General features: G+C 42.9%; 1 protein-coding gene and 1 long non-coding RNA gene across 7 annotated transcripts in view; both read right to left on the bottom strand.

The window, feature by feature from the left end:
* Window positions 1-4,556: 4,556 nt before the first annotated feature.
* On the bottom strand, window positions 4,557-8,403 carry LOC139439041 (uncharacterized). The gene is made up of 2 exons (XR_011648883.1): window positions 8,359-8,403; window positions 4,557-5,194 (listed from the first exon to the last, which is right to left on the bottom strand). It is a non-coding gene; the product is annotated as an uncharacterized lncRNA (long non-coding RNA).
* A 10,256-nt stretch (window positions 8,404-18,659) lies between these two features.
* The window catches only part of DENND2A (DENN domain containing 2A), a 164,959-nt gene continuing 159,046 nt past the window's right edge, over window positions 18,660-24,572 (bottom strand). For 5 of the 6 annotated variants that reach the window (XM_071215312.1, XM_058297474.2, XM_058297476.2 and 2 more), the window contains 2 exons: window positions 23,218-23,304; window positions 18,660-21,825 (listed from right to left, as the gene is read on the bottom strand). In XM_071215312.1, coding sequence (XP_071071413.1) covers window positions 21,794-21,825; window positions 23,218-23,304 — 119 coding nt within the window. In that variant the 3' untranslated portion in view covers window positions 18,660-21,793. The remainder of the gene's footprint in view (window positions 21,826-23,217; window positions 23,305-24,572) is intronic. The other variant, XR_011648882.1, reaches the window with a different exon arrangement.

Below are 24,572 nucleotides of genomic sequence, written 5' to 3' on the forward strand. Positions count from 1 at the left end.
GCCACTGAGTCAGAGGATTATTTCTTAGTAGAGGCTACTGTTCTGGAAGGAATTTGGGACCTGGAGTTGGAAGACGTGGTTTGAATTAGGATTTTCCATTTATTGGCTCGCCCAATTATTAACTGTATGAATTTAGCAAGATACTTATTCTCTGTAAACCTGTTTGCTAATCTTTCAGATGAGGATGATGATAGACCCTATCTCATAGGGTTCCTGTGAGGATAATGTGATATGCGAGGGAATCACTGAGCCTGGAATGTAGTAAGCAATAAATATTAATTCTCTTCCTCTAACCAGAGGTGTGACCTTGGTCAAGTTTTTTTGTTTGTTTGTTTTTTGAGATACTTGGGCAGGTATTGAACCTGGGACCTCATATGTGGGAAGCCAGTGCTCCATCACTGAACCATATCGGCTGTTTGGCCAAGTATCTCAACCTCTATAGAAGCTCAAGAGAAAAAGCATGGCGGGTAAGTGCCAAGCAAAAGCTCTGGAGTCAGCTTGTATCTTGTTCAAACCGCAGGCTCCTGCTATTCCAGGCTACATGTTTTTGAGCAAGTTATCTTACCACGTGGTGCTTTGGTTTTCCCCGTCTGTAAGAAGGGGATAATAATAGTACCTGCCGCAGAGGTTGTCTTAAAGATTAAATGAAAGTCCATGTAAAATTCTCAGTGCTGTACTTCACGCTGCAGTTAGTACTTAGTAGAGAACAGTAACTAAAGGTGTCTGGAATATCTCAACTTTTGAGAGTAATTTCCAAAACTATGAAAATTAAAATGTCTTTAATCCTGTTTCCCCATTAGTGCCACTGTCCACTCAGATGCTGCATATTAAATTATGATCTTCCATAGGCAGTTTTTCATAAGCCCTTACAAGTCTACTTTTCTATAGTCTGCCTTGAAAAAGTGAAAAATCAGCCCTACTGATAATTGGACCATGATGTACCTAATAGATGCAAACAAGGACAGTGGCAAAGCCAACAGAAAACAATGTTTCTGTCAAGGTCATACCACAGCAGCAAAATGACTATTAATTCCCTTCTTTTGAGTAATTTCTACTTTTTTACTAATGACTTCCCCAGCCCTACTTCATTTCTCCTTCCCCCTCCTGAACAAAGACTGCTGAGATACCCAGTGCCTAAACAGTCCCCACTTCATGACAGTACCCAACCTAAAGCTGGTCTCCACTTTCACTTGTCCTTCCTCAGAGTCAGCCAGCACAAACTTGCACCCTGTAAGCACCCCTCTCTGCTCCCTCTTTCCAAGATGCCCCACAATATAATACCTCTGCTGCATGATTTCTCCTGCTGCATAATGGATTTAACTTTGTGTGAATACAAGTGTGTTCCCGGTAGTCTTTACCTGTTGGATTTTATCAGTCTAGTATTAACTTGGAAAAAAAAAAAGGGGAGAGGAGCACACACACTTTTTTTTGTATAAGAGTCACTTAGAACGGTTCTTCTATTTTAGATAAACCCTTTTGTAAATTATGGATTCTTTTTGTCCTTTTTACTGCTGCCCTTACCTCAGAAGCTTTGGTGTCCAGTTCAGAGTCCTCGGTGCTTTTCATATGAGATCACAAAAGATATGAGTCTTAGCAACACACCTTGCAAGGCCTTGTGCCTGAACTTTATTAACAACCAGACTTGGATACTTAAGTGTGGAGGGATGAGAGGACCCAGCGCTGTTCCCAAGTCCACACATGCCCCACCACAATGACCACACATGTCCCACCACAATGAGAGTCTTGAAATTTAGATCTTCCTATTCAACATGGCAGCCAGAATAATGCTTTTAAAATGAATGCAGATCATGTCACTTCTCTGCTCAGAGCCCTCCAATGAGGATTTCAACCAGGGTAAGTCCTTACAAAGGCCTAACAAAGCCCTATATGATCTAGTTTCTCTCTGTCCCTGTTCATCTCCTCTATTTTCCCATTGCTTGCTCCTTTCCAGAACTCTGGCCTGCTCTGACGCAAACATATTAGTCACACTGTCAGTTTTGCTCAAATCTCAGTTTCTCAGCAGGACTTCTTTGACTGCCTTTTAAAATATGGCAGCCTGTTTCCTCACCCCGTCCCTTCTCTCATCTCTATCCCCTTACTTTACTTTTACTTTTTTACTTTATCCCCTTACTCTATTTTTCTTTATTTCCTAGCATTTGCACTAATTTACCATAGAAGTTGCTTATTTATTATGTTTATTGTCCGTCTCTCTAGCTAGATTATTAGCTCTATGAGGACAGGGATCTTTGCCTGATTTGTTCACAGATGTCCCTTAAGTGCCTGAAACTATGCCTGGCAGTAGTAGGTGCTCAAGAACATTTGGGTAAAGAAGGAGGGAACTCTCTGATGTTTTGAAAGTGCCTGGCAGTACTGTGTCTTGGCTCACCATTCATACCAAATAGGAAAAATGTTTTTTTATCATAAGAAAACAATATAAACAAAGCAAAAATCCAGTCTCTGGGGAATGGATGTGCCGCCAGCAGTTGAGTGCCTGCTTCCCACATGAGAGATCCCAGGTTTGGTTCCCAGTACCTCCTAAGGAAAACAGAAACAAACAACAAGCAAAAACATATGTAAAAACCAACTCAGGGGAGCCTATGTGGCTCAGTAGTTGAGAGCTGGCTTCCCACATACGAGGTCTGGGGTTCAAGTCCCAGCACTGGCACCTCAAAAAAAAAAAGCCATCTCTGGCTTAGATTGTGGGGTGAAAAGTTCAGCAAAAGGGCAATTCATACATTTTGTCATTTACAAAATATTTATTAGTGACTCTGCTGTACCCACACTCTAAAAATACCAGGGTTTTAATTATAGGTGGCTTAGATGGCTGCCTATTTGGTGTAAAATTAAGGAACCAAGAACCTCAGATTACGAATGCCTTCTCAGATGCTGGAAGTCCAGAGGAGGATGCCTATATGCTGGAGGAGCTCACCCGGGAGCCAAAGAGACTTGTGTTATCCTCCTCTGCTGACTGGGGATCAAGGCCAGCTTAAGGAAACATTTGGTAGGAAAAAGAGAAGGAAAGAAAGGAAGGCTAACAAGCAGAGTGTGTGGAGGATATCTCTTCACAATTTCCCATAAAGCTACAGTCCTTTTTTGAGTGGACAGTGATATTTGTTCGAACAAAAGTTGCATAGTTTGACAAGGAGGGTGCAGTGAGAATAGGAGAACTCAGGATACTGGGAAACTTAAAATTGGACCTGAGCAGAAAAATCCAAGGATATGTGGTTATAGAATCATGCAGGACTATTGTGCCTGAGCATAGTAACTGTCTGACATTGGGCAAGTTACCTACTGCCTCAGTTTCCTCATTGGTAAAATAATACCCTCCTTATAAATATTAAGTAAGATAATATATGCAAAGCTCAAAGGACAGTCGCTGGACATACTAGATACTTGATAAGTGTTTGCTGTTATTGCCTTCTGCAAGATTACATGGCGGGGACTTGGCCCAGTGGTTAGGGCGTCCGTCTACCACATGGGAGGTCCGCGGTTCAAACCCCAGGCCTGTAAGGAGAGCCACCCAGCGCGAAAGAAAGTGCAGCCTGCCCAGGAATGGTGCCGCCCACATGGAGAACTGACACAACAAGATGACGCAACAAAAAAACCCACAGATTTCCATGCTGTGGTCAACAACAGAAGCAAAGAAGAAAATGCAGCAAATAGACACAGAGAACAGACAACCGGAATGGAGGGTGGGGGGGAAGGGGAGAGAAATAAATAAATAAATCTTAAAAAAAAAAAAAAGATTACATTAGAATAGGGTTGCCAGATTTAGCAAATAAAATACAGGATGTCCAGATATTTAGATGAATAACAGACAGGGTGTTTTTTAAAAAAATATATTCCAAATATTGCATGGGATATACTTATACTAAATAAAAATACTCATTTCTCTGAAATTCAAAAATAACACACATCCTACACTTTCTCTGGCGACTCTACACTTGGTGGATTTTCAAAGGCCTTTCACCTATCTACATTTGCTGTTATGGCTCTCACAATAAATAGCCTTTTGAAGTAGGAAGAGCACAGATCACTTCGTCCCTTTAAAGCTGAGTAAGTTGGAGAGACATGCAGCCCAGGATCACACAGCCAATAAAAGACTGAGGAGAGTTTGGAACCTGAGGATTTTAGGTTCTAGTCCAATCCTTAGCTCCTTCCCCTGCTGGTGCTGGAAGTCAGGTGCCGCCCTAAAGGAGCTCTAAACCTGAAAAGGGAAGATTACAAACATGAAACAATCAATCACACTTATTTGTCGGGCACTTTCCCCCTGCTAAATGCTACAGAGCTAAAGAAAGTATCAGATAAATCTGCAATTTGTCAAACTGTGGAGTATTTTATTGGGAACAGGTCCAGATTGTATTTTTATACACAAGCTTTGAAAACCTTAATCTGGAAACTCTAGTCTACATGACAAACACAATGCTAAAACATGAGTTATTTTCTTTCCAATTTGGGATTTAAATATGATTTGGTCCCTCTAAAAACAGTTTATATTCTCACATAGGTCAGTAGTTCTCTGTCATTTTAATTTTAAATAACCCACACACACCGCATTTATGAATTATTTTTTATTAAATGCTGTGCTAATTTTTGGTTTGTTTAAAAACATTTTTAAAAGTAAGGAAAAAGAAAGAAGGAATGCAATCACATGGCTCAAATAATCTAAAGAGTGGAAAAGGATATATAGTGAAAATTCTGTCTCCCAATCCCCATACTTTATATACAAACAAATATGTCTGTGTACTCTTTTTTTTTTTGTCTTTTAAATAAAAAACAGTGGCATATATCTTTGCTCCCCCACCCGTCCACTTAACTGCCATATAAGTTGGCACTCTATCCACATGAGAACCTAAAGGAAATCTTCACCCTTTTTAATAGTTGCATTGTTCTTCATTGTGTGGATATTTTATAATTCAAATAACCAGTCCCCTACTATGGATAATTGGTTTATTTTCATACTTTTATCATAGTGAATAATGCTACCTAGAGGTTGTTCCAATTTACAGTCCATCTAGCAATGTATGATAGCAACTGTTCATAACTCTCACCAATCCCAACAAGACACCAAACCTTCAGATATTTGCCAGTCTTATTTCTGAGAAGTTTACAAGATAATTGATTTCCTTTTATCTCCATATCCTTTGTACATTTTTCTATTAGGCCGTTGGTCTTCTTCGTATCAATTTGTACACTTGATAAGTGGAGTTAAGGAAATTATTATTTTGCCATGAACTGCAAATGTTTCTCAGTGTTACTTATCTTTTGAGTCCCCTTGCTTTTTTTGCTACACAGACCTTTTTATAATGCAATTGAAATGCATAATTTCTGGATTTTGTTGTCATAAAAGTTTTCCCTCTCTGAAGTTACTGAAGTATTTGTGCAGTTTTCCCCCCCAAATTTTATGGTTTAATATAAATTTTTGTAATTTACCCAAATATAAGTTGTTAGCTGTAATTACAACTTTGATTTTTTTCCTGAGGGTTACCTAGTTGTCCCAGTACCATTTATTGTAGAGTTCATCTTTTCTCTGGTGATTTGAGATGCTTCATCACATATTAAATTCTTGCACTGAAAAAAAAGATTCTTGTACTTGAGTCTGTCTCTGAACTTTGTTTTGTTCTCTTTATTTAAAAGCCACACCATTATTGAAGCTGTATCTTTCTTAGGGCTTCATTAAGTTTCTTTTTCAGAAATGCTCTGGCTTGCCTAATTTTACATATTAACTTTAGAATATGATTATCTTATTGTGGAAGTCCTGCTATATTTCTTTCGCAGGACCCTTATTAACAGGAAAACATTTTGAGGACCCACCCCCATCCCCATTGTCTACAGACAATGCTTGGTGCTCTTTATCATCAGCTCAGTGCCTGACCCAAAGTAGAGATCAACAAATATTTGGTGAGTAAACAAATGATAAATCAACCAAGGCTTACAGAAAGGAACACAAATTTAGATATGTAAGGCCCTTACCCTAGCTCCAAGGCCCTCACCCCCAAAAGAGAAGGGTTGGGAACCAGGGTTTTAGGAAATTAGAATAACTTGGAGGAATTACTCAAAGCCTCTCCTGTAAATGCCCAGGTACCTCAGTCTTCCCTCCCCCTCAGGGGTTGGTAAAAAGCCTTCGTGCGGACAAAACAGCTTTTCCTGCTTGAGGGCATTCTCTTAGGGAGGGACGGAAGGGGACAAAAATGCTAAAAACATTCCATCTTCGCTTTTCCCCCACTGCTCCCTTGAGCTGCTGTCCTCCTATCTCCATAAGAATAGTAAGGGCCTGGGGCCACCCACGAGAAGGAGAAAAACTAAATTTTAGAAAAGCGTTGATAGTAACCATTTAAAATACCAACAACTTAACAGTTAGGAAAATCTTATCTCCTTTAACCATTGTTTCCCAAATTCTTTGTGATTTAAATGTTTAAATGAGACTACGTGCATTCTTAATTTGTCCCACCCAGTTTGATAGAAAGCCTACATTGCCACGTGAGTTGTGGGTGTGCTTCAGCCCTTTGTACAAAGGCTGCTCCGACTTCTTTTGTCATAATTAAACCAAAGTTTCCAGGAAAGGAAGTCTGGGAAGGGCAGTCTAATTTCCATAGAAAAATACCCATTTCAGAAGAGTTCTTAAGTCCAGGCTAACAAGTGGATGCTAAAAATGAATTTGAGAGAGGATGTGTGTGGCTCAAGCACTTGAGCACAGGTTTTTTGGTTTATTGGTTAAATTACAGAGCTGCTTAAAAAAAAAAAAGGCATCTTTCTGGTACTCAGCTAAGTGGGCCACGGTCTTAGGGGCTGATGACATGAACTCATTTTATTCATTCATTGAGAGAGGGTGGACAGGGAGCACCTCTCTAACAAAATGACATTTGAACAGACACCTATAGGATTTTTAAAAGTGAAGACCTAAAGGAAGGGGCATGAAGGGCAGAGGGTACTGCAATTGTTAAAAGCCCCGAGGTGAGGACAAGCTTGGTGTGACTGTGGAGCTCCAAGAAGGCTGGCGTGGCTAGAGCCCAGTAAGAGCTGAGAGTGGTCGTTAGATAGCGGGGCTGGCTAAAGAGTGATGGGGAGAGATGTATGCTACTAACATCTCAGCTCTCTGACGTGTGCTTTGGGGTACCATTTGAGTGTGACTCTACTAGCCACACAGAAGGTACTGAGCCCCTGGGGCTGTGGTTACGTAATGGGCTAGCCAGGGGTAGCTACCTGAAGGGATGTTAAGAGAGGGGTCAGAGATCACACAGCCTTCTTTGTAGTCCTTGGATAATCATAGGTGCAGAGTGTGTACCCAGTTTTCTGGCAGCTTCTCGTCCTGGCTTCACACATGTCTGGGTTTTTTTTTTTTCTGAAGAACTACAGCAGGGCACTCTGGACTTGATAGTTCTTTAGCATATATCTCATAGCATCTTGTGATTAAAATTTAAAAACCGCACATCATTGGTGGATGAAAACAATGTCCTTGGGTCAGAGAACTGGGCAGATGACACCTGCATTTATCTTCCTTACTGGAGTGGGAACTGAGCTTAGGGACTTGAGAACTCACCTCCCAGAGTAGTATACGCCTGCTCCTCAGCCTACTGGGGAACCTGCTTCTTAGTGACAATGTGGAGCAATTGATTCAGGGTCGGCAACCACCTTCTCCATATTTATTGTGTGAAAAATATAAACCTCAATTGGTGTAAGCCACAGGCAGTCAAGTTTTTCTGAGCCCAAAGCACTTCTAACCAATACATAACCCAAACCTTTGCACATCTTTTCCTTCTTTCTGGAATGCGTTTCCCTCCTCTCCTTCTCAATCTTCAGGTCTCACTCACGTGCCGTTTCCCTCGGGAAGTATTCTCTGACTCTTGACCAAGGACTACTCTCTCTGATCCATTCTTATACCCCTGGTACCTGGCCTTTATAACACTGTCATAGCTGAAGCATTACATTTGTTCGCATGTGCTTTTTCAAGTGTTTTTCTTCTCCTCATAAGCTCTTTTTTTTTTTCTTTTCAGGCACCGGCTGGGGAATGAGGACCTCGTACATGAGAAGCTGGTGCTCAACCACTGAGCCACATCGGCTCCCCTGAGTTCGGTTTTTATGTTTGTTTTTGCTAGTCTGTTTCCATTTTCCTTAGGAGGCACCAGGAACCAAACCCAGGACCTCCATGTGGGAAGCAGGCACTCAACTGCTTGAGTCACATCCTCTCCCCACACCCCCACACCACATAAGCTCCTAAGAGCAGGAACCATCTTTGTATTTGTTCACTCTTTTACCTCCAGTTAGTCTAGCACACTCTCTAAAATGAGTGACTATCAAGATCACTGAAGCTCAATAAGTCTATGCTTAAGAGTAAATGAATGAATAAATGGGGGATACAAAGATGAGAAGAGATCATGCTTGTCCTCAAGGAGCTTGGAACCTAATAAAGGGAACAAATACAAAAGCAGATCATTTTATTGGGGAATGTGCAGTGAAAGAGGTCTCTCTGTAAGTTACTGTGGGAGTTCAGAGAAGCAGCATTTAACCTTGCCTGGGTAGGAGTGAGGGTAGCATGCAAGGCACACAAGGAGCTGAGTTTTAAAATAGTTGGGAGTTAGTGGTGTGTGCCCAAGTACAGGCAGCAGAAGCACAGGCGCAATGCTGAGAGCCAGTCTCGTATAGGAGCGAAGCTGAAAGCAGATCTGTATTCATGGCCAGAGCATAAAGTCCTAGGCAGGAGGGGCAGGTTGCAGCCAGCTGGCGCGGGGAGGGGCTTGGACTGTTCCTGCAGGTAATGGGGAACCCCTGGAAGGCTTCAGGCTGGGGACTGGCAGGTCAGATTACATTTTAGCTGAGGAAGAAAACAGGAAAGCATTGGTCTTGATGCTGCCAGCTCTGCCATTGTTATCTCCCCACTACTCTGCTAACTGGGATGTTTCCAAGTCCTAGGGCAAGGTTTCTACACATGGGCAGTTCTGAAAAACAAATCAACCTTGTTAAACTGAGTCAAATAAACGGGTCCTGACAATTCATTGGATACCTTGTCACCTGACTTACAGTCTCTCTACCCCAAGCCGTATCATAATGCTAGGTGTCTTTTAAAACCATGTGGATTGTAATGACCTCTGGTTTTTCCAGGTGTTGTGGTTTGTAGTTTTTTTCTTTTCTTTTCTTTAACCCTAGCTACACTCTAGTAGTTACATCCAGGTCTTTTCAGCTCCCATAACTGCAACATCTCTAACCACTACTGACATATCCCATCGTCTGACTACAACCTACCTCTCCTCTTTGGACCCTTCAATCTAGGCACCTCTTATCTTAGTAGGAATCTGAGGGGCAATCATTTTGTGAGCCCAGGACCAACCCAGAAAATGCCTTTTGTCATAAAATCCTTTGTCATCAGATCCTCCCCTAAATAGTGAAAGGCTTTAAGTATAAAGCTAGCTGATTCCATTTGATTATAATCTAGCAGTAGGAACTGTGGTTCCAACATTATATTAAAAGTCTAGAAATGTATGGTGTGCAGTGCTTGGCCTTTGCCTTGTCAACCCCAACACCTTTCCTGTCCACATGCCCCAGCCCTGCTCAGGTTTGGGGCTCTTGCCAAGCTTCAGATCACCTTGAGTCATGTATGTTATTGGATGCACCATGTCATGTTGGAATCATCTTCTCTGCTACAGAAAGTTCCATGAGGATGAGGAGCCTCACATTTATCTTGTGCCCCTTTACTTGCCAGGGTACCTGGCCCACAGAAGATGCTAAAGGAACATATCTTGAAGGGGATCACAATTACCATTGGTTTTAGGGGTGGTTCTGTGAGTTGGGGTGGGGTGGGGATACAGGAGGGATGTGGAGCTTTGTGTCTTGATTAAGTTAAATGCAGTGGCCGCAGCCTGTGCTGAAGGAAATCTAGAGGGTGTTTGGGGAAGGATTCAAGAGGGAGAAACTTGAAAGCTGATACTTTATAATTCAAACATCTCTTTTCCCCCCAAAATAAATAGAGCTGAACAAGAGTCCAGCTCAAGATGTTCTGTGTAAAATCAGAGAACAGAGAAGAGGTGGGGAGAGGAGAGACTGGTACCCATAGTGCCCAAAAATATGTCACAGGAAGGGAATGGGTGATGCTTGTGAAAGTTTAGGTGGTTGGTGAGTATCTCGGATTGGTGAGAGCAGGCAGGTTGCGGTGAGCCCCACCAAAGAGTGGTGTCTCACAGAGGGTCCTATGCCCCATTTTCTTCCCTCCAGGCTCCCACTAGCCCTAGGTAGAGTCAGTCTGAGGAGCCCTGGGAAGGGGCAGCAGCTCCAGGAAAGGTCTCCTTCCCCTCCAGGGTGGGGTTGAAGGTCAAGAGCCAGGAAATAAGCTCTGCCAATTGGATTTGATTGCTGAATGAAGGCCTATTCACAAAGGAATTCCATCAGCATTGATTATAATACTGAAAAACCAGAAGCCTAAAGGCCTAACAATAGGAACCAATTTATGGGATACGCACAAAATGGGCCATTGTATGTATGATTACGAAAAACCTATTTCCATAGATACATGAGAAAGGATGCAAAACGTGTACAAGATGATTTCAACCAATATTTAAAATATGCTTAGGTAAATAAAATGAGGATCCTGGCTTCTCTGATACTCTGATACCATATTATAGCAAGATGGGTAAGATAGACAGATTTAATGGGTATATTTGGGACAGCATGATTAAAATAAGGGCCATGTGGCCCACACAAGAAATTCACCATGTGGGAACCTGGATGGCATCTCAAAGAGCAGATTAACATCTTTTAAACATATGCCTAGGAGGAAGAGTAGAAGGAAATTTACCAGAAGAACCAGGGGGTCATTTTGGCTGCTGGATTAAGGGTGTGAATGTATTCTTTGTATGCATGTTTTGTATTTTCCAATTTTTCTACAGTATATGGGTATTATTTTTAGAATCTGAAGAAAGTCATGAAAATAAATGGATTTAAGGAGCATTTGGAATAGATAGCGCAGAGTGGAATGCCTATTCTGTGTAAAGCCCTCTGTGAGGCAGACCTGCCTCAGATGCCTTGTCTGCTGTCAGGAAGGTAGATGTCCATGTGGAGAGAAGACACAGCACCAGTAGTGTAGTCAGCTGCCAAAGAAGGAGGGAGGTGGACAAGCTCTAAACTGCTGATTTTGAATGTAATATTTTTTAAAAAATGAATTAAAAATAAATAAATAAACTGCTGATAACGCAAGCTGGGACCTGTCCTTACTTTAGGGTTAGCTCAGTCATTAGCTGCCTGGGAGACACTGGGGCAACAACTAATTCTTTGTCCCCTCTTTCCTCAAGCTCTACCTATCTTTTCAGGGAGTCCAGCTTTTCTCTCTCTCCCAATCTGCTAGTGGGATCATCAGTTTTAGGCCCCTGGCATCCTGCCTTGGACCAGGCTGTGATGGGCACAATTCCTGCATGTGGCCTCAGGTGTTCCTGAGTAAGATAAGGCTGGGGTCAGAAGGGACACCCTACCCCCACCTTGTTTTATAGATGCAGAAACAGAAGGTCAGGAGAAGAGAGACAACCCACGTGTGTTCCACAATAATCTGGAGGCAGAGCTGGGTGAGGATGCTGCGTGCCTTACTCTTTCTCTAGTACCAAACTGCCCCTTTGGTGCCATGGCCTCCCTGGGGGACAGTAAGGATCTGGAGCAGTGGCTGGAGCAAATCACCCCCTACAGCCAGGTCAAGCCAGGGCCTCATTTATTTGCCAGTGAGATGCCAGCCTGCTGGGCTTGGCACATAACACCCAGGTCTTCCTGGGATGATGAAGCTTTCTTTTCTTTCATTTTGGGGTATGTTATGTGTGAAAACATATGAAGAGAAGGATGTGTAAAGCTAATGTGCACAGTTTAAACACATATCCATGTACCTACCACCGAGATCAAGAAATAGAATATGAATGTACCCTAGAAGCCTTGCTTTGGGGGCAGACCTGTACCACAGCCTCGCCACCCCCCACCCAAGTAAACTACTCCCCTCAATTTCATGTTAATCGTTTTCTACTCTATATGAATCCCTAAAAAACACATTTGCCTACTTTTAAATTTTATTTAAATGGAATAATATCCTTTTGTTTAATATTATGTCTGTGAGCTTGATCTACGTTAATGCATGTAACCAAAGTTCATTCATTTTCAGTGTTGCACATTATTCCATTGCATGGTTCTATTATACCTTATCTATACATTTTACTGTCAATATTTCATTGCTTCCAGTTTGAGCTATTAAAATTATGCTGTTCTGAACTTCTCAGCAGACTTAGATAAGTAGAGATACTATATTAATGTATAGGAAGAGTCAGTATTATGGAGTTATCAGTTCTCCCTATATTAATCTATAAATTCAGTATAATTCTATTTTAAACCCCAAGAGGACTTTCTGTGAACTTTATAAGCAGATGCTAAAGTAGCCAAATTTGACTACTAGAACTGATGAATGAATTCAGCAAAATTGCAGGCGACATAATTAACACACAAAAACCAGTTGTGTTTCTATACACTAGCAAAAACCAATGGAAAATGAAAATTAAAAACACAATTCCATTCCCAATAACTTCTAAAAGAATAAAATATCTAGGAATAAATTTAACCAAGGAGGCGAAGGACTTGTACAAAATTATGAAACCCTGCTGAAAGAAATTAAAGACCTAAATAAATGGCAAGACATCCATGTTCGTGGGCTGGAAGACCTGATAGGTTCTGAAGGCGGTACTGCCTAAAGCCATCTATAGGCACAACCCAATCTCTGCCAAAATCCTGGCACCCTTTATTGCAGAAATAGAAAAGCCGATCCTCAAATTTAAATGGAATCACAGGGAGCCCCAAATAACCTAAATCATCTTGAAAAAGAAGAATAAAGTATGTCAAAGGTCATTAACAAGAAAAAGGAAAGACAACCTACAGAAAGAGGGAGAAAATCATGGCTAACTATATATCTGGATAAAGGTTTACTATCCAAAATATAAAAGAATTCCTTTAACTCAACAAAAAAGACAAACGACCCAATTAAAAAAATGGGCCAAGGGTTTGAATAGACATTTCTCTAAAGAAGATGTACAAATGACCAATAAGCTCATGAAAAGACATCAGCAGGGAAATGCCAGTTGAAACCAAAGTGAGGTGCCACTTCACACCCACCATAGCTGTGTGAAAACTGAAAGGAACAAGTGTTGGCAAGGATGTGGAGGAATAGGAGCCCTTGTTACATTGGTGGTGGGAACACAACATAGGTGGAAAACAGCTTGGCGGATCCTCAGAAAATTAAATATGGAACCATATGACCTGGCAGTTCTGGTCCTTAGATAGCCAAAAATAACTGAAGCAGGGACTGGCACAGAAATTTGCACACTGATGCTCATAGCAGCATTATTCACAATTGCCGAAAGGAGGAAGCAAGCCAAGTATCCACCTGCAGATGAACAGATAAACTGATATATACACACAGTGGGATATGACCCATCAAAAGGAATGGGTTCTGCTACGTGACAATACAGATGAACCTTGAAGACACCATGTTGCATGAAATAAGCCAGAGACAAAAGGACAAAAATTATATGATCTCACATATATGAAATACCTAGAATAAGCAAATTCATAGATACAGAAAGTAGACTGGAGATTCTGTGGGGCGGGGGGTGAAGGGAATGGGGAGGTATTGCTTACTTAGTGCAGAGTTACTGTTCGAGGTGATGGAAAGGTTTTGGTGATGGATGCATTAATACCATGGAATTGTACACTTGAATGAGGTCAAAATGGGAAATTTTGAGTTGCGTTAGTGCAATAAAACGCTTAAAAACAAAAAATTATGCTGTTCTGAATATTTCCTTACATGTCTTTTGGTGCATAAAGGTATACATTTTTCTGGGTGTACACTTAAAAGTGGAATTGCTGGTCATAGGGTATGTGGGAGCTCAACTTTACTTGGTAGTGTCAGGGTTATACTCCTATCATCTCCTGTTCTATATCCTCATACTTTAACCTGCGTACTCAAAAGAAACTAAGTGTTCCCAAGCTCATGCTTCTCTACGCCAGGTCATTGCCTGGAGTCAAATTGCAACACACATCAGTGAAAATGGTTCTAAAATTTTTTGTGGTTATGAATGCACAACATTGTGATTATACTAAAAGTCATTGGTTATACACTTTGGAGCAATTGTATGGTATGTGAATACATCTCAGTAAAACTGCTTAATAAATAACTTTGCAAGAATAACCAGAAACAGCTGCTTTGTACACCAGGGGAAGCAGAGAGAGATTGAGAAGTGAAGAATTTTGTTAGTCTGTTTTTTATTATTATTATTGAAATAATGAAAATGCTCTACTAGTGATTGAACTGATGAATGCACAACTATGAGACTATACCAAATACCATTGATTGTACTCTTTGGATGGATTGGATGCTTTATTAATATGTATCAATAAAATTGATTTTGTGTAAAAAAAAAAAAAAGAAAGAAAACACTGAAAAGCTCGAGCAGAACAGAAAGAGGTAACTTGTTTCTAGCAGAACCTGTTTCAGATATCTAGAACCTGCTTCTGAAGTTACTGATATCTCACAATGCCTCCAAGAGTAACTGAAGCATCTTTCCCTGAATTAATAACTTTTTGAATATATTATACCTCCTGTCCTTCCTCATTCATGCTATGAGTGCAAATAAATGGACAGCCAACGGCAAAAACAAAACAAAACAAATAACAGTGTTGAGAAAGGGAGGGTCCTGTGGAAGTGGGGGGAGCAGAAAGCCTGTGCACGAAAGGAGGGCTTGGCCCAGGACACAAGTGTCTGAGCTGCTTCAGGTTCACTGGCTGGAAGCACCACCAACATCCAGTGAAAGCTTGAAGTCTGAATGTGTATGGTGAGCAAGTGAAGGGTCGTTTGGGATGAAACTGTCAGCTGTTGCAGTGAAAATAAGCTTTACTAATTAGCAAGGGCTTTAATGATTATGATTGCATTAGGTTATTGGTGCTGCACTAGTTCTCCTTCCCACAGGCCCCAAAGTCAAACACCCAGATCTAAGGGCTTTCTCTCTTCTGGTCTTGGGGCGGAAGTGCTGCTTATACTTTCTCCTGCTTGCTTGGTCCCGTGACTTCAGCCGGTTAGTTTCAGCTGCCTTATCGGTCAAGCTTTACTTCCCCTGGCTTGTCCTTCAGTGGCTGGTCTCATCTTTTTTTTCCCAGTTGAGATATTATTCACTTCACAAGCCATAGATTTCATCCTTTTAAAGCATACAATTAGTGGGTTTTAGCATAGTCACAGAGTCATTGTGCAATCATCACAACTATCTAATTCCAAAACATTTTTATCACTCCTGAAAGATCTCAGCTCTTTTTCACCTCTGTGAGCGGCCTCTTGGGCAGGACCTGGAGTGGAGGAGCACTGGTTTGGGAACACTTCCTTTGGAATAGTTTAAAGTGAAGAGGCTTCAGTGTTCCCCTGAAGGCCATCAGTAGGAGGCCAGGGGAGGGCAAGTGGCCCAGAGCAAGTGGTGGCTGCCTTAGATGTTGGGAGGGTTTGGATATTGGGGGACTCACTTCAGTTAGGCAGGTCGAGTCAAAGTGGGGATGGCAAACTACAGGATAAAAGTCAGGATTGTGATCTATTATCTTTTTTTAAAAAGACAATTAAAATTTTTTAAAAAGGACATTGGGGGAAAAACAAGGGGGAAAAAAATAGTCAAGATACCTTCACCCAGAGGCTATCTTCTCCTGCCAGTCTGAAATCCACTCTCTGCCTGTAATGCCTGTAAGAGCAACTCCTAACGCTATTATCACCACAGCCAGTTTTCTGAGCTAGTTTATCTTTGAGGCCCTGAGGGAAGGACAGATTGAGCTCTGGAGATCAGTGGAGAAAGGGGTGGACTGATAGTCCTCTCTTCTTGGGGTTAAGAAAGTGGGGCAAAGGGTGTGCAGCAGGGCTGACCTGCCTGGAGCTGCTATTTAGGGACAGGGGAGGAGAGAAAGGAGACTGAGTTTTACCAAAATCCTATCTGGGGCCAGGGAGAAGGCAGAGATAAAGGACCCCTCAAGGCGCCACTTCTCATTCTTCTGTCTCTGAGGGAGGGTTTTAAAAATTCCTTCAGTTTCCTTGACCCTTCCTGGAAAACAGTTTTAAGAGGAATACACATATATATATAGTGGCAGGTAGACTTAGGAGGAAGCACTCTTCAGGTCAATAACTGGAATGGAAGGGAAGGAAGCGGACCTTCATAGAGGAGAAGTTGTCATTAATCATACAGAAATACACCTGCGGGAAAGTGCTGTATACCCATGGTGAATGTAATTGTATTAGAATATAAGTGTTTTGCAACATTGTTTTTCTTTACAGAGGCATATTTTGCTGTGGCCAGGGAGTGCAAGTCAAAGACCATCCCAGTTCGGTATAGCACAGCCCTTCCCCTACTTTCCCCCCCAGAGGGCAAATGTCCTGATCTTGAGATGTGGGTGGCTTTTGGCTTTACTCTTTATACTCCTTGCTCACAAGTCCATCTTGACTAGCCTGGCTGGAAGCAAGGACATGGGGACTAACGGAGCCCATGCCACCAGAAATGGGACCAATGTACATCATATACAAACCACCCTGGCATGGCTGGCTTAGGTGCAGGGCTGCCGAGCTGCTTTGGTTCCAGTCCAGAGCTTCCCACAGGCCAGATACAACAAGGCAGGGAGGGGAGAAAAGCAGCCTTTGCCCCAGGATCTGAGAGCTCCTGCTGCTGCGGTGGTTCTGGACCCTGCCTTCTTCAGGGCAAGGTAGCTGTCTGCTGCCCCCTGCCTTAGTGAATCCCTGCTCAGCCCCAGCCACCCGGCCAGCCTCCTGGCCTGCCACCTTCTGCTGCTACTCAGAACCCCATTGACTAAGCCCTTGCACACCTGTCCATGGGTCTAGGGAAAGGGTGAAGGGTGGGTCTGTATGAATCTGGAGTTCTCTGCCAGAAAAGCAACTCAGTACACACTCCACCCATGGTGGCAACAGAAACTGGAATTAGCTCTCTTGTAGGAAGGGCATCCTCGTGTGATGTTTGGTTGTGGGGCTTAACTGTAAATGCTCTTAGGATTATGGCCTGGTTGGAGGAAAGTGTGGTGGTGGGGAGAGGCTGGAGGCAGAGCCAGAGGAGAGGAAGAGGGGACAGGTGAAGAGCCCAAGGTTGGCTGTTCTCTCATACCTGATCAAAGGCAGGGTTATTTGCTGTTTGGCCCATTGCTATGTAAACTGGCCCTCCGCCTCTGTTGATTATAGCCAGAAAGAAGTTTAAGGGTTGGCAGTTGCACCACACCCAGGTGCTGGGTGAGGGCAAGGTGTGGTCACTGGCCAAGGAACTCAGTGAAGTTAACTGGTTTTGACAGGTGCAAGCAGTTAAATGGCCCTTCTCTTTTGCTCTCCTTATGACCTTTGTTCAGGCCTGGAATCTTCCTTCCTCCTCTGCGGGTTCAGCCCCTCCCATCTATCAAGTTCAGCTCAGAATCCTTATCAACTCACATCAACTCCCCATGAAGCCTAAGCTGACTGCCTTCAGCTCTTGCCAATCTTGCTCTTCTGAATCAATTCCCACACTACTCATTCTCTCAGGCTTCTTTGGGGCCTGCCATGCATGGTGTTGTGTTCACTTTTCAAGTGTGTGCAAGGTATCCAGAATAATGGGGCCTTTTTAAAAACTAATTTACCAGGTTTGATCTACCAAAGTGAGTGTGGACCCTCTGTAGGGCCTTGGAAGCTTACAGCCATTAAACTGATGTTTTCGTTCTTCAGAGCATTTAAGAAGCTCTTTGGTAATTCTGTACTCAGAACATGGGGTTGGGGGTGGGGGCTGCTAAAGACTTATTTACAAAACTTTGCCCCAAAATTACTGTCAGTGAAACTTAAGGGAGAATTTACATATAACGGATGAGGTAAGTTTCCTAAAGAAACGACTCACCTAAGACAATCCTGGTAATGTCTGCATGAAGATATTTTGGGAACCCCCAGCCCATCAGGGGTTCTAGATGAGTTGAGGTGGGTCTAGGCAAGTGACTTCAAACAAGTATCCCAGGAGAATCTGAGGCAGGTGATGTCAATCACCCTTGAGAAAGCTGGGTCCTCTCTGAGGTATGGCTGGAAGGTAGCAGATCTAGCTAAGAAAACTGGAACCTGTCTGAAGAAAGGAAGGAAGCACAGGAAAGCGGGGAGCCAGGAATGGAGAAGTTGGCAGGGCTATCCAGCACTGCCCAGGCAGAAGAGGCAAAGGGCCTGGCGGGTTGAGAAAGAGAACGTTTGTCAGGCTTCCCCATCTCTCCTCAGGGAAGTGTCCCTCACGATTCACTGACCCTCTTTGCTCTGACTTCAAATTCACCAGGCAACCTAATGATTATTAATCTCCTAGACAGGTTCCTTGATGTGACAACAGAGCACCTGAGATAAAGGAATGGCTGCTCCAGCCAATAGAAAGGCCCCTCAGTAAAGGACTACATTGGCTCTGTGGTGTACACAGCCCTCTCTAATGGGCTCGCTGTCCAGAGAAAGGGACAGTAATAAAACTCTGAAGATTGCTGTGACAGTTGCTCATTTGTTTTGCATTGGTGTTTTGGTTTTTTTGTTTTGTTTTTCCCACAGATATTCACACAGCATTATTCATAATAGCAAATGGTAGAAACAACCCAAATGTCCAACTGTTGGATAAACAAAATGCAGTACAGCCATACAATGGAGATATTACTATGCCTTTATAAAGAATGAAGTTTTGATATATGTCACATGGATGAACCTTGAAAACACGCTAAGTGAAAAAAATAAACCAGACATAAAAGGCCACATTGTATAATTCCACTTACACGAAATGTCTAGAATATATCTAGAACTCTGAATACTCTAAAAACCATTGAGTTTTACAATTTAAATGGGTGAATTGTACGGTATATGAACTATATCTCAACAGAGCTGTTGCAAAAAAAAAAACAACCCAAAACAAAAAAAAAACCTCCCTAAACAAAAATATTTCCTTTTAGGGTCCGTATTGTACCCCCAAGGCCTATAATAGTGCCTCATCTAGAGGAGGTCAGCACTGTTTTCAAGCTCTGGGAGTTAAGCAGTGAACGAGACAAATACGGTCCCTGCCCTCATGAAGTCTATGGTTCTAGTGATTCAGTAACACATGGGAAGAACTTAATGTAGTGATGGGCAAAAACAAATGCTCAGTCATGGGCAGTTTGATATTTTTCCTCTGAGTGATTAGCTTCTGTGATAATTTCTAGGAATTTGTTTTGCCTTTGGGCCAGCAGTGGTGATGGCACTGTCTTCTCCCTCAGTATAGCTACCTATGGCCTCTGACTGAGACATGCCAGTTGTCCTTGCTCCCCCTCAGCCGTTCTTTTGCCCACCAGTGTCTCTGATATTCCACAGCAATAAAATTGACTCAACGATACTATGGCAACTTTTTTTTCTCATGACCATAAAGTTTACTGTACATTGAAAAACAGTAATGGAATGTTTGTAAACACACATTCTTCATGATAAAAAGTAGGTTTTAAATTGGAATTATTATAGGTTTTCATTCTTAGCCAGAGGGGTTGGCATGAGGCAAGCCACGATGGTTGAGTGGCAGTGATCTGGTCCAGCATGCCCATACTTTAAAGCTACACTTGAGTTTCGGAACCCAAACAGTATTATCTACCAAGGATCTGCCCTAGGTTGTAAGCAGGCATCATGACTGCACTTTTTCCTTCTGCATTAGCCCTCCTCAGCGTAAGCTACCACTTTGCATGCTGTAGTCAATTTAACAAATGCAGTATAGGATGGGACAAATGCGGAGAACTGGGGCAGGAAGGGGTTCCCGGGGTTCTGATGATCTGCTTTTTGATCTGAGTGCTGATTACAGGATGTGAAAGTTTGTCAGGCAAGCTGTATACTCATAATTTGTTCACCTTTCTGGGTATATTTTACTTCAATAAAAAATTTTTTTAATTTAAATAAAAACCAGGCAAGTATCTAAAATACTTGTACAAAGATGTTTTTCTCAATGCTCTTTAAGATATTAAAAGCTGGAAACATACTGCATGTGTAAGAGTAGAGGATGGGTGAAAAAATGTCCAGTATATCTATAAAATAGAATATTATGCAGTCATTAGGAATGTTAGTGAAGATATATATTTATTTACTTGCATGTATTAAGTAAACAATATAATATGAAATAAGTTAGAAAAGGAGGTATATCCCAAAATATTAAAGGTGATTATCTCTGGGCAATATAAAAATCTGTGGAATATTGTTAATAAACTTAACTAATCCAAGGAACTTGTTAAATACAATTTCTGGGAACTCCATACTCAGATTCTTTTGTATGCCTACCTCTACCTGCGCCCCAACCACATACACCTATCCAGGTTAATTTTTATGCATAGCTTGAGCCCTACCATTTTGGGGTTATCTTGGATCTCTCTGAGGATCTGATCTCTCCCTTGAAAACTGAATGGATACACCAAATCTTGGATACAATTTGGCGGGTTTAGGGAGTGAGCGGTGGTCCATGACTCCAGCTAAGAACCTCTGTTGGGTGGCACAGGCCCTGTGGGTCACTGCCAAGGTTAGAGCACATCCCGTTTGTGTGTTTTCGTCAGGGTTACCGTGGCATCCATTAGCAGGATATGCAGGCGGCAGGTAGGCTGACAGCGCTGCTCACATGGGGTTCTTCTACCTCCCCGCGGTGTCTCCTGCAGGACAGTTCCTAGAATGCAGCCTTTTCCTGCACTCTCCCTGCTTCTGGTTCAGAGGCAAGCTGCCTTTCTGGCAGCACAAGTCTAATGAAGCTGCCCCCGAAGTTTTGCTCCTTCTTGCTGTTAAAAGCATCGACAACAAATGTCCCTGGCATTTATCCTGCATATATACCATTTCATTTATGTTGCTCTGGGTCCCTAGTATAAGATGGAAATTACATACATTATAAATGGGCACTGGGCCAAAGTAGGAACTTAAGTGTTACAAGGCGGGCTCTAGGGAGAATCATAAGCTCTAGGACCCCAAGGACATTTTATTAACAGATCTTACGAGGAGATTTCCTGTTTTTGTATGTACCTCTTAAAGTCATGGACTGCTTTGGCAGTAGATGGTTCCATGGCTTCCTTGAGGAAAAAACGCAGTCAAGAAGGCAAGGGTCCACTGGGGACGGGAAGAGTCCCTGGCGTGACAACAACTGGCCTTGGACACCAGGGGGCATCACTGACCATTCTGGAAAAGCAGCTCATCTCAGGAAATCCCTCTAAAGCTCCAGGTTTTTCCTTCTGGCTCATTCCAGCAGAGGACAGGCACCCTGAAACCTGCAGGCCTCACCTCCTCCTCCCCTAACATCCTGCATTTGTCCTTCATCCCGCCTAGAGGAGCTCCTTTGTTCCTAATCCCTGGTCTTTGCTCCTTCCCATCTCTTCCTTTCCTCCTGGCTCCAGAGCTGAGCTGCCAGGCAGGATGAACAGGGAAAGACGAAGTAGAGCAGGATAGATTTCCTTAGCTCTGGCATAATAAAATGAAATCCAAATACTCTTCTTTTTTTTTAATATCTAAGATGAAAAAAACGAAAAGATCAACAACCGAAACAACCTATTTGAACGGCAGCGACGTGCCTGGTCTCGGACTCCCTTTCCAGTGCCGTCTGAAGAAGCGGGGCCTCCTGGGCTGTTCTCGGGCCTGGATCCTGGGAGAAGGCTCCCCAGTGGTGGCCTGAAACCATCCTGGACTTTCCCAGCACCTGGGGCAACCAAAGATCCAAACCTTTCAGAAAGGCACCAGCAACTTTTCTTAACACATGTGGTTGCTCTCGGATGAAGTTTTCTCTTGAGGCTGAGCGGAGAACTACTTCTTGTGGAGAAACTTCATTTTATTGCCTAAAACAATTAAATGAGGAAATGTCACCAGGCAGACAGAGGAACGAGTTAAGTCTTGCCCTTTGCTTCCTACATGCAGTGTGGACAATCACGGCCTCCCAAGCCCCTTCCAGGAACCTCATCTCTGTGCCCTGGAGAAATGTGGGGAGGAGGGATCCATTCACCCCTTCCAGAGTTTCCCCTGCTCTGAGCCCTTCATGCGCCTGCCCCTTCCCTAAGGAAAAGCCATTTTAAGACCCCCCAGGCTAAATTTTTTTCTTTTTTTAACAAATCAATTTTATTGATACCTATTAATAAAGCATAAATCCATCCAAAGTGTGCAATCAATGGTATTCGGTGTAAGCACATATGTGTGCAGTCATCATCTCAGTCATTCTCAGAGGACTTTCATTATTCCAAAATAATAATAAACAACAAACAAACCTCATCATTTCTCAATCTCTCTATGCTTCCCCTGCCGTGCGTAGCTGCTATTGTTTCCTTCTCTCTAGTACATTTATATTTTGTAAAAACAGTTTTATATATGCAATATCACTCATATTCGTGTTTTACATGAGGCTTTTTATCTTGTACAGTCCCATATTACATTTCTTAGCTTTCCTTCTAGTGATATACATGACCTGAGACTGTCCCTTTCAACCACTGTCATAAGCTTGGGGAGTTTTGAAAGGGAGAATGTCAGAGCTTTGGGGAGGGTTTGCTTCCGAAATGGCAAAGAAGGAAACACCAAGTATAACGGAGCCGGTGGGGAGAAAAGCTCTGGGAGCCCGGGTGGGGAGAGGGTCCTTTTGGGAGTGGGCTGTCCTTAAGGAGGTAGCCACACAGCCTCTCCTCGGTCCTCCCGTCCATGTGTCCCCACCCCACAGGCTCTTCTTTACTGGGCCTGCTCCTTCATTCCTCTTTTTTTGCTGTCTTCTTCATCCTCCCTTTTCCAGTCAGAGTCTTTCTACTGACTTAACCACATTTCTTATAATTCCTACATTTCTACTTTGCAGGGGGAGTTTTGGAGGCCAGTCCAGGTCTCTTCTTTCCTCCTGCCCTTTTTTCTTCCAGACTTCCTTCTCTGGTTCCATTTCTTCTTCCCAAACCCAACTCCTCAGACGCTTATAGCAGAGGGGACAGATAATATAGAAGGAAGATAGCAAGATAGCTGTGGGGCCAAATAAAGGGGGGGGGGGGGATACTTCGTGTCCTTTGTTTACATTTAGGGGACAGATGAACAGGAGAGGGAGGTGAGACCGCTGACTGATCCTACCTGCCCAGCAGACTGTGGACTGCTGCATTATATTGCTCACACACCCCTCACCCCCACCCTGCTCCAAGGGAGGGAGCTGGCCAAGACTCCACCACTGCTAAAGAGGGCAGGCTGGGGACAGAGAGCCTGGGACTTACCTAGTCCCTTTAGGAACTTATTGACTCCACTGTGTTCTCCACTGGGGAGCGTGTCCAGGTATTCTTGGGCTCGGACTTCAAAGAGACCTATTGATAAGAAAAGTCCCAGGCTTTTTAGTTCCTTCTCTTTGCACTTCTCAACACAGACATTTCCTTACTGATAGAAAAGAGAAACCTTGCTCCTGAGAAGAAACTGCTCCTATAAACATGCACTGAATCATAAGGTTTATAGGCGTTTTTATGATCTTTAAAATTTCCCAACCTTGTGCAGTAACTCTTTGGAAAGCTGCAAAGCTAACATGTATTCAAAATCCCATTTTTATTCAACAAACACCTACCAAGCAGCTACACTGTGCCAGGCATGGGGTTTCAAAGATGAAATAGACGGGTACTAGCTCCACGTAGTCTCCCATTACTTGCATTCCCCTGTAGAGGGACCCTGGCCAGGCCACTTAGCTTCCCGAGAATGTTTCCCATCTGTGACCTCAGGAGGCCGAACAGGAATCTTTGGGGTCTGAGCCTCAGATGCTGCCTTCGATCATGACTGATTATCTACCACGGACAGAGGGACCCTTTCATTTTACTTCTAGCATTTTATGTCTCCCACCCCTCTATCAAACAGTGATCTGTAAATAGATATTTAAATGTGCCCAGCTGCTCGTTCCATTTAAAAGAATCCTTTCATCAGGTACATCATGTGACTCAACGCTCTCTGATTTTCTTTTGTCCCTTCAGATAGGAAAATATCAGAATTACCTGAAATGTGGAGCACTTCTTTGCAAAGAGCTCTGGGAATGTAGGCCTTTGCGTTTCTTAACTTAGTTCCTCTGAGTTCACAGCACCAGGGCACACCAAAGCCTTGAGGCCAGGTACTCACCTGGAACCTTCCCCAGTCCTGCCTGATTTCCTCACACTATAGCCATTCTTCAATATAAGCCTCTTTTCTTTACTGAGGTTTAACTGTCATCTGTAAGAGCCTTTACTAATGTTTCTAGTTTTCAGATTTCCCCAAAGGGCTCAAGATGATGTTGGAAAGAATTTGGAATGATTTCTTTCTCTTTTCTCACACCTTTCCCTTCCTCAATCCCTGGAAATAGTATGATGGAACAAAGCAGAGAGTGATAGAAGGAAGGAGAGAAAGAAGAACTCAGAGGAAAGGAGAATGAAGGATGAGATGTGGAGGTCTCCACTCCTCCTCTACCCGTCCCCAACGCACCCCTGCCTTCTAGTTCCACACCCCGTTGAGGTGGGGAAAGAAGGGTGGAAGGAGCAGGTGCCTGAAGAAAAGAGGGGCAATACAGAGAGGAAGGAAGGGGCGTTTTTGAGAGTTTCATCAAGTTGGAAAGAATGGAATA

Source organism: Dasypus novemcinctus, chromosome 5, assembly GCF_030445035.2.
Source record: "Dasypus novemcinctus isolate mDasNov1 chromosome 5, mDasNov1.1.hap2, whole genome shotgun sequence".
NCBI classification, from domain to species: Eukaryota; Metazoa; Chordata; class Mammalia; order Cingulata; family Dasypodidae; genus Dasypus; species Dasypus novemcinctus.